Source organism: Panicum hallii, chromosome 7, assembly GCF_002211085.1.
Source record: "Panicum hallii strain FIL2 chromosome 7, PHallii_v3.1, whole genome shotgun sequence".
NCBI classification, from domain to species: Eukaryota; Viridiplantae; Streptophyta; class Magnoliopsida; order Poales; family Poaceae; genus Panicum; species Panicum hallii.
The window spans coordinates 1,039,249-1,049,565 of record NC_038048.1 but is presented as its reverse complement, the minus strand read 5'-3'; the positions used below and the strand labels follow the sequence as shown (position 1 = coordinate 1,049,565).

Below are 10,317 nucleotides of genomic sequence, written 5' to 3'. Positions count from 1 at the left end.
TGAGACGGATCTATTAAACCTAATTAGTTCATGATTTGGCAATATGTGCTACAGTAAACATGTGCTAATGATGGATTAATTAGACTTAATAGATTCATCTCGTGAACTGGTCTCTATTTATACAATTAGTTTTATACTTAATTTATATTTAGTCTCTTTAATTGATATCTAAATATCCGATATGATCCGGACTAAAAATTAATCCCTAAATCAGACTGTAGCGAGTAAGAAAGAAGGTATAAATGTAAGCTTACACAGAAGGGTTCAGAAACAAAAGTTAAAAAGTTTGGCAACAAATTGCTTGGCAGAGGGAGAACCACGTGAGGAATAGTAGTACAGTACGGGAGAAAACTTTAATGTTTTTGCAAAATAAAATAAAAATGGAGGGACAATAATAATTAAAATAATTGAAAAGGAGCGACGGCGTTGGCGTTGCGTTGTGCTTGTGCGCGAGAGGCTGCCGCCTCCACCTTTCCTCGCTCCGGCCTCTGTCTGTCCTCCTAAACCCGCCTCGTCTCGCCTCCCTCGCCGCCACCACGCCACGCTCCTCCGGGAGGTTCCTCCAACAGGCGACTGGTGAGTTCCCGCCGCCGCCACCGCTGCCGAGAAGTGGAGGGCGAGGGGATCAACGGAGTAGGAAGGAGTCCGGACCAGAGGAGCCGCGGCGGAAGTTTCGCTGTCGACGTGGTTCCGGTACGCCGTCCAGCCTCCAAATCGCTGCCAGGCGCTCTCCCGCTCCTCTCTGCCCGGCGCCGCATCGGGTGGGTTCCGGCGGTGCGCAGGCTGTCGAACGACCGAGCGTCCGAGCCCTCTCGTCCGACGAGTGGGGCGCCCGACCACTTTCGAGTCTTCGACCAAGTGAGCGAGCATTCACTACCAATTCCCCTTTGATCTGTTCGTGGGTGGATGGGGGTAAAATGGATCACTGCTGTGGCTGTGGATGCATTCATGTCACTGAATTGCAGATCAGTTTATGCACAAAATACTGTATTGATGATATATGCTCTTGATTTGTTCATCAACACTTCCAACTCTACTGATATACATGATCTGGCATGGCGCTGCATGTTTGTTTTACTCGGATGCACTAGTTCTGTAGATTGCAAATCAATTGATGAACGAAAGTGGATTGATCCTGTGATTTTTTTCATAATTACTAGATCAATTGAACTGGATACACTTTTTAGTTGATCAACCAACGGAAGTAATAATTCTTGTCATGTTCACTGCCATGGTTGCTCTGAACGTCCATGCAAGATTTTCATTTTATTTTTTATTTTTTGCATCATCATCATCATGTGCTAATTGAAGGAAATTAAACCGCTGTGCATCAACCTTCTTCAACTTCTTGAAGAAATGGCTATTTTTCAGGCTGATCAGGCCAGAGTAACTTAAGCTTCTCGCTTCCTTTTTCTCAGGAAGCAAGATGAGATGTTGGATTCGTTCACAAAGATGTAGCTTGGCTGTTTTCTGGTCTTAAAAGCCAATCCTTTCGGAGAAAAAGAAGAGCTGACAGATGCGATATGGGACAACTTCTTCAAAGGCAAGCTTGCCGTCATACATGGAACCAAACGGGATAAAGCTATGGCCCACATCGCAGCAGCAGCTAGAGGAACCCTCCTTATCATAAAGCTCGACAATTTAACTCCCAGGTAATTAATCACCTATGTTCTTTTCTCCTTTATTACTGTTTTTTTGGTTACCACTTCTCTGCTTTTATTATTGCCAGTTAGATTATGATTCCTCGAGCTCCTCCCAACTCATTTCTCATGCACTGGGAGCTATTGCTAATATTGTTGGGCACTTTGACATGTTACTGTAGACATGATGAGGAGCGAAGTAATAGAAGCTGGAAGGCTAGTGAACCTGTGGAATGAATGGGGAATACAAATCCTGGTCCTTGTAAGCTTCTCGTTGCAAGTATTCCTCCTTGTCTTTGGAGGGATCCGCAGGCATAGCTCCTCCAGCATTCTCATGTTCTTCCTATGGTCGGCATACCTGCTGGCCGACTCCACGGCGATATACACCCTGGGCCATCTATCAGTCGACAGTAGGTCAGACGAGCACCAGCTGGTAGCGTTCTGGGCACCGTTCCTCCTGCTGCACCTCGGTGGCCCAGACAACATCACAGCATATGCGCTCGAAGACAACACGCTCTGGTTGCGCCACCTCCAAACTCTTGCTGTGCAGGTCCTAGGAGCTGCTTATGTGATATACGAGTACATTGCCCGCAGCGGGACCTTGCTTCTGCTGGCCTCCATCTCCATGTTTGTTGCTGGTCTTCTCAAATACGGTGAGAGGATATGGGCGCTCAAGTGTGGCAACATTAGCAGCATCCGCAACAGCATCAGCACCCGAAAGTTCAAGACTAACCCTTATCAGCTATTAACTTTGGGTACCAGTGAAGAGGAATTACTGCTTGGAGCCCACTCCCAATTCGATATTTGCAAAGGTGTCTTCGCTGATATCATAATGGTACCCAGTCACTTGGTCCGTTCACAATCTAATTCTAAACAAAGTTCTGTAATATCTTATTTGGGAGAGGATCTATACAAATTGGTCGAGATGGAGCTGACTCTGATGTATGACTTCCTCTACACCAAGGCGGCGGTAATCCACACATGGTATGGCTTCTGCATCCATTTCATTTCGCTGCTTGGCACAGCCACCACGTTTCTGTTGTTTCAGCTCAGTATAAACAGTAGAGGAAATGGGTACAGCAGAGTGGATGTGATTATCAGTTATGTTTTACTGGTTGGGGCTTTGGTCCTGGAAATCATATCTGTGTGCAGGGCTCTACTATCCACCTGGACATGTTCTTTATTACACCGCAGGGGCAGGGGATGGGAGTGGCCTCTCCATGTTATCACTTCCCTTGGTCAGCGTGTCCATCCGGCAAGTAGGAGACTCTGGTCAGGCTCCATTGGTCAGTACAATTTGTTCCACTTGTGCACCCGCAACACGAATGAAATAGGGAGCAGACTAGCAATGAAATTGGGGCTCCAGGACTGGTGGAACAAGATGCACTTCTCGGGCACTTTCTCACGCAGCGACATTTTGTCAATACGAGATATCAAGAAATTGGTTTTGCAAGCACTGCAAGACAAGGAGCGAGCACTGCAATACAAAAATACTGACTCGAACTCTAGGGGCAGCTTTATACTTAAAAGTATGGAAGCCTATGACGACTTTGCTCGCTGGAGTGTCAACATCGACTTTGACGAGAGCATCCTTGTTTGGCACATTGCAACCGAGGTGTACATCCGGAAATCCAAGGCCAAACATGCAAAAGAGCTCATTGAGGCTACTGAGGTACTATCCGATTACATGATGTTCCTGTTGGTGGTAAAACCCAACATGCTGCCTGGCGCTGCACGGCACAACATACATCTTACCTCCTGTGAACAACTAGAAGGACAATGTCGTGCGCGCTTTGGTGATAAGGACAACCCAGTCGAGCCATCTCCCATAAGCTGGAATCCGTACTGTATGTTTAAGGAATTGTTCCACCGTGATGGCCCTAATTGCTCCAGGATCCCACGGAGGGAGAAGCTTGCTGAGATGGCGTGGAGTTTCTCCCAATTTGCACTGGTATGGGCTGAGTGGGGCCTCAAGTTCATTCATATTGTTTGAAATCTATTTCTCCATTCTTGGAAAAATGACCCAAGCTCTGCCTCACTGTTTGCAATTTCAATTTGCAGGTATACCTTCCATGCCAATTCAACTGAAACTCATTTTGTTGGTAAATATGTTTGATAATATAGAAGACCTTAAACAAGTTTCTATTTTCATACTTAATGGCTTTACTAGCAGAACTAGCACATGCCTATATTCAGAGTTGCACCTAACAGCAGTTCCATTTGAATTTCGTAATGTGCAGTTGAAATTTATTTCCTGATCGTTTGACTAGTACTATCCAATGAAATCGAAATGGGATATTATGTTTTATTGTTTTAGATCTTAGTCTAATAAAATCAGGAAACAAAGTTAAACTCAATGTGCACTATGATAGAACACACATAACTCATTCAATGTGCTCTGTTTTACCTCCATCGAAGATTCACATAGATAGTGTCCGCCTACACCTGAAATTCTATTAAGGGCTCTAATTTTACCTAACCATCGTCCTCTGGCTCAGGGATCGGTAAGGGCACCAAATCCACATGGGGATTCCATCCGTGACAGTGCTAATATGTATGCAATCTTGCTCGCCAACGAGCTTCTGAGCATAGAATTGCGCTGGCAAGAGCAGCGTGATCCTTTGGAGCTGATCTTGGGGGTGTGGGTGGAGATGTTGTTGTATGCCGCGAACCATTGCAGCCAAGAATCCCATGCCAGGCAGCTCAGCAACGGGTGTGAGTTCATTACCATCGTGTCATTACTAGCACACCACTTCAAGTATTACTCGGGAGTCTCCAGAGGCACCGAAGACGTTGGTGGAAATAGCCCCACAGGTGAAAGTAACCCCATGAGTGAAAACACGGCCGGTTTAGAAAAATTTGCATATTTTACTCCTGAAATGGCCCCTCGTTCTTCAGGGAAAACTGAGGATTGACTACTTCAGTGAAATCATCATAGTTATCTGTAAATAAATATATGAAGTACTGGAATTCATTCATATAGCAGCACCACATGCTGCAAGATCAACTTCCTCCCTGCATTCAAGTGTCTATTACAAGGTGAGTCTGGCGTGCCTGTTCATGTGATATGTTATTTCAATCGTTGTGTATGCTTATATAATCTTTTTCACGATCAGGATCATGGTTGGCATTCATTCATAACCGCAAAGGGTGCAGGCTGGTGGAGCAATGTAAGTGTGGTGCAGCATGCCAGGATCATGATCGGCCATAGATTGATCCTCCTTTTTGTGGGCGTTGGTGACCGGCATAGCGGTGAAATAAGCCGCTTATGTGAAATCGGCAATTCTTATATTTTTACATAGCTGTTGTGTAGTGTAATCATAAGAAATTATGCAGTATCCGAACTGAGGTCGTAGCTTCACTGTTTCCTGTGCATGCTGTTGTCTTTCTGGCATGTATATCTTTCCGTTGCTGTGAGAACTAAGGAAAGTTGCTATCTTTTCCCAGCATTACACACCAATGACCAACTAAACATATCTCGGCAGTTAAGTGTCTGATTATGTTGTGGCAGGTAAATTTTAGCAGGGGTATTTTATATGTGGGCATACGGAGAAGAAGAACTAAATACGTGTGCAAAAAGATGGAAAAGTTTCCATCATTGAGTAGCTGGTGCGGTTTAATTAATCAAAATAATATTTGTCCCTAATTAAATTCTGCATCTAATCAGAGGGACACGTGTTGGTGCAGCAAAGGTGGTTGGCACATCGCCATGTGAGTTCTTATTGAAACATACAATTTTCATATATATAAGTTTGACTCTATTGGTATCCATATAAAAATGATATGAATTTATGAACGAAGCTGAAAGAACTATCCATGCAGGCATCGAATAATTAAGAATTGGCTTAGATAATAAGTAATTGTGCCTATGCATAGTACGAGCCAGCATGATAGTCACATATAATGATGTGTTGTTGGTGTCGGTACAAATGAGCCGGAAAGCAGTTGCAGGCACAGAGATTAATGTAGCTTGTGTCCTATAATCTGCTTCCATGATCGTAATGGTAGGCAAGCAGAGCCAAAGAACCTTGCTTTAAGATTGACAAATGTTCAAGAGATGAAGACGTGTTTATAGCACTAATAGCAGTAGTTTAGATCCGCAAGGTGCATACGTATCAAGTGTATGACTTAATTTATTCAGACATCAGGGTAATAAGAAAAGGAGATTAGGGCCCGTTCGGTTTCCCCGGAATACCCTGTTCCGGGTGCTATTCCGGCTGGATCCGTCCGGCCTGGTTCGAAATCAGTCCTGGTCTGGAATTATTGTTCGGTTTGGACCGGCCCGGAAGGAAAAGAGGCGTGGAACAGCCATTCCTCCCCTCTTATAGCCCGGATCAGAACCTCCTCTCTCACCCTCCGGATCCCATCTTGAAGCTCTCGTGTGCGACTGCTGGGGGCGGGGCGACGGCACAGCGCAGTGCAAGGGGAGGCGACGGCGACTGCTCCCATCCATCGTCCATGCTCTCCGTTGCCTAACGCATCGCCCTCGTCTTTCTTGCCCTCTTCTCTCCCCGGTGCTAGGGTTCTTGCTAGGCTTTACCTTGGGGAGTCGTGGAGCTTGGGCTGTGCCTTGGCCTGGGCCTAGTTGCGCTGCTGCTAGGCTTGGGAAAGGTCCTTGTCGCTGCCGAGGCTGGCGCGGAAGAGCTCCTTCTTTTTCTGCTTGCGCATCTCGCGGATCTTGGAGAGGTCCATGGAGTAGTACGGCAGCGCGCCGTTCTTCATGTCCCAGTCCCCGAACGCCGGTACCGTCATCTAGCCGTTGGCACCCGCCGCGTACTGACCCGCTGCTGCACGCACCAAAGAATGCAAGCAGTGAGAATTGAGAAGAATGAGTTCACGGATGTATGGATCACAACAGGAATCCAAGGGCTAATCTCCTCAAGAAGCAAGAAACGATTTGTTCACGGGACAGCGGATGCTGCGATTCAGGGAGATGGGAATCACTCTTACCTCTCTTGTGTTCTCCATGGATGATCTCTCGCTTTCTCTCCCTCTTTGGTGTTCTTGTCTAGTTGTTCTTTCTGCAAAATACATGGTGCTTTCTATATCCTTTAGCTCAAAGTTCTTCTTTTCTTTCTCTATTCCTTTGGGATGTCTTATACTGCTAAAATGTGAATAATAGTAGTGCATATATGAAATGCTATTTTCTGAATAGACATGCCTTTATGGAAAGAAAGTATCCACCTGAAGGTGACACGTTCTTTGGTTGTTAATTGTGATCGTTGTTGAACCAAAGGTCACATGTGAATAAACAAATACAATAACCGAGTTCAGTTCTCTATTACTTGAGAATGATGGTAGCCACATTTGGAGGCCCCTACTGCCTCACTAACAGGGTGTTGCTCCTTGTCGCTGTTTTCACTTGGGAAATATCAGTTCGAATTGTCTGTTCTATAAGTGATACTATTTCTTTCTTAGATGCTATCACTTGAGTTACACCTACCTGCTGAAGCCTCTTTCTTGGTGCTAAATTGTTGATGTCATATTTTGCAACTCTTTGAGTGTTTTTGAGCCTTCTCTTTCTTTATACCTTGGTTATGATTTGTATAGTGCATATTCTTTGCTAAACTGTTGATGTCATATTGGCCTGCTTTATTTAGATGGTCTAGAAGAAGCACTTGATTATTGTGCACTTTTAGATCACATGCTCACTAGATTATGGTCTAGAAGAATGTGATGGTTCTTTGGTTTGTTGGAGAAAGGGTGGATCCTTTCAGCTCTGAAAGGTGCCCACATGATTTTAGATTTAGAAAACTACTAGCCATCAATTCTTGAACATCATATGGTTTAGTAACTTATTAGAAATAGTACCTTACATTGAAAAAAAAATTGGTGTTCTAGGAGAAGGTTTAGTAACTCAAATAAGTTTGAGTTACTGACAATGAGCATTGTTTACCATAATCTGTCAGATTATGGTGTAGTACTTTTGGTCTGAATCTCCTAATCAAAGGGTTAATAATGAATATTGAAGAAGTAAATTGTTTATGTACATTATGTGTAGCTCCCTCTAATTTATTCTAGTTGTTTAGTCCTTTTTGCTTGACGAATACTTTTTATTGTTACTTGTAGATCCCTCCAGCACCGGTTCGTGTTGGAAAGGTGAAGCTCCCCCTTCTTGGGATCCGGTACAAACTCCAAAATATACTCCATCTTTTACCAGCATGCTGAAATGAGTTCATAAATGTCAGTGATCTATTTTATTTTAAAATTCTTTTACCAGCCAAATTTCTATCTGTCCATGTTGAATAATGCGTTTATGCTTAGTCTCCTATTGATAAATTTACATGGTTTAGTTCTACAATGAGTATGTGATATAATAAATTTACATGCTTTAGTTCTACAATGAGTATATCATTGCGAGATCACGTTAGAAAGAGAAGGGAGGATGAAGATGATGACATGATGCTGATTCTTTTCCCTGCCTTATATCTCATGGGTTCTACTAGAGGTGGGCTAGAAAAAAAAGAAACGTGATACATCAGAAGAGATAGGTGAGGTTAAGGTTCGTCGACTCCTCGAGGGACATGTCAAGAACTGCCAAGTTATATTTAGGATGGAACCCCATATCTTCAGAGATGTGGTGACTTATCTTAGAAGGAGAAGGCTTGTCGTTAATACAAGGATCACGGTGGAGGAGAAGTTGGATTTTTTCATATACATCTAAGTCACAGCACCTCAAATGAGGATCTCCAAGTATTCTTTGGGCACAGCAATGACACCTTCCACCATCACATCAACCACTTTTTTAAGGTGGTCATTCCCACACAAAGGGTGACAATGGATGGAACTTTGAAGGGTGGAATAAGATGATCAAGAAGTTTCATCTGAGGAACAAGTATGTTTCCTACACAAAGGCTCAAATTCAGGAGAAAGAAGTGTCGGTGTTTAACCGGCTGCCCACCGAGGGATATACCCAAGGTGGTAAGTTTTGGGTGAGGAGACGCCGAGATCAGGAACTCGAAGGTGCAAGGAACACAAAGCTTAGACAGGTTCGGGCCGCAAGATGCGTAACACCCTATGTCCTGTATGGTGGTTTGTATTGCCTTTGGTGTAGAATGATCTAGAGATCGTGTTTTGAGAGGGGTCACTATCCTCCCTTATATATCCAAGAGGGCAGGGTTACAAAGATACTAACCAACACCAGCTAAGGAATCGTACCAGAACATATCTCGAGTAGATCCCCTCTGTATCAGTTAGCTCTATCTCCTATTTAAACGGGATAAATAAGAGATAAGATGGACTTAATCTCTTAAACTACGCTATATACACAGCCCCGTGGCCCCGGGTCTGACAAGCCCCCTAGCTCTTCGTAGCTGAGTACTACAGGCTTATCGAGTACTTCTGAAGTAGACTTCGACTTCTTTTGAAGCTTCGTCTTGAAGTCTTTCTTCGAGTACTTGCTTGGCTGCATCGAAGCTATGAGGTGCTCATGCCCCGAATTATATTTTTAATATGGCGTGCGAATGAAAAATCACACTTCATATGGAGTAGCCCCTGAGCCTTAGGTTGAATCGAAGAATCAGGCTGAGGGGTCAAATTAAGCTTACATCTTTCTTACTTACTCTTTGAATAAATTCGTTAAATAAGTAGTCGATGCCACGTATCCCGCAGCCCCCGAGCCTTGAATCCAAATCTCTCAGATTTGGAAATAAGGATCCAAAAGTCATGGCATGCAGTACAAAAATGAAATCCCGAGAAAAACTATTCGCCTTCTGCATAATGAAATTAAGCCTCCCGCTGGTTTATTTAACCGCGCGGTGACTTAGGGTTTCTTCTGCACTCTCAGTCTTCATATGAATCGTCTTCGAGTAGTTTTGCGGCATCCAGCCCCCGAGCCTACGAGCCAGGAGAGCTGAAGAAGCCATGTCGAGTAGTGTGCAACGCCCAGCCCCCGAGCCTGGGAACTAGCGGAACTGTGATGGCACGCCGTGCTGCCTGGAGGGTTGTTGCCGAAGCTTGACCTGAAAAAAAGACAATGCATATATTATGTAGTATAATGTGAAGATACCGAGTAGTACTCAGTAATAATGTGAAGACACTAAAATTTATTCGGTGTAAAAATTTCGCGTCTTGCTCTTGCTAGGCCATGTAATTTTCCCGGGCAGTTAGCCTGTTATGTTTAAGCACCTGATCCCTGATGGCCGTAGACCATAGTATAGGGAGCTTAGCCGCATGCACGCGTAGGAGCATAGGCTTACAGAAGAGTCGAGGTTTCACGGATTAAGGCGTGTGCTACCTGAGTACTTTAGCAACCGTTAAGAGAAGACAAAGAAGTCGTCATGCGACAAAGAGGATGTGCGGTGCGCATAAAGTAGTCGGCGATGTGTAGCTCTAGAGGGTTTCGTACCCATCAAGAGACGTACACGCATAAGTAGTCGGCGAGAGCGCGTGTGGCAACACGCAAAGATCTATACTTCCACAGGGTGTAGTCCCATGAAGCCTCCAGCACTCAGAACACAACCTTGTGGCGTAACCTCCGTAGTCAGTGTCCTAAGACCGTGGCAAAGCCACCAGCACTCGATGCATTAAGTTTGTGGCAGAGCCTCCAATACTCGGTGCACCAAAGCTGTGGCTGTCGGTCTAGCATCCCAGGAGTAGTCGATCATGGCGTAGCCCCCGAGGGTTTCATGCCCGTCGAGAGGCATACCCAAAAAGGTAGCCAATCTTATGAAGAACA

The 10,317-nt window shown here is 44.6% G+C and overlaps 1 protein-coding gene across 5 annotated transcripts; it reads left to right on the top strand.

Moving 5' to 3' along the window:
• The first annotated feature begins 423 nt into the window (after positions 1–423).
• On the top strand, positions 424–5,134 carry LOC112899648. 5 transcript variants are annotated; one of them, XM_025968205.1, is made up of 6 exons: positions 428–858; positions 1,419–1,652; positions 1,823–3,591; positions 4,139–4,454; positions 4,539–4,679; positions 4,757–5,134. In XM_025968205.1, exons 3-5 carry the CDS (start codon positions 1,825–1,827, stop codon positions 4,553–4,555), a joined length of 2,100 nt encoding a protein of 699 aa, XP_025823990.1. In that variant the 5' UTR covers positions 428–858; positions 1,419–1,652; positions 1,823–1,824; the 3' UTR covers positions 4,556–4,679; positions 4,757–5,134. The 5 variants fall into 5 exon arrangements, with proteins under 5 accessions (XP_025823994.1, XP_025823993.1, XP_025823990.1 ...); XM_025968207.1 differs by having other exon boundaries at positions 429–858; positions 1,823–2,624; positions 2,793–3,591; positions 4,139–4,679; XM_025968209.1 differs by lacking the exons at positions 4,539–4,679; positions 4,757–5,134 and adding an exon at positions 3,702–3,742 and having other exon boundaries at positions 424–858; positions 4,139–4,276.
• Positions 5,135–10,317: the final 5,183 nt, after the last annotated feature.

Excerpts from the sequence above, each read along its gene's own strand:
- LOC112899648 (XM_025968204.1), top strand. The coding sequence starts at position 1,825 with ATGATGAGGAGCGAAGTAATAGAAGCTGGAAGGCTAGTGAACCTGTGG. Across the intron at positions 3,592-4,138 it reads GTTTCTCCCAATTTGCACTG|GGATCGGTAAGGGCACCAAA; the intron begins GTATGGGCTGAG and ends CCTCTGGCTCAG.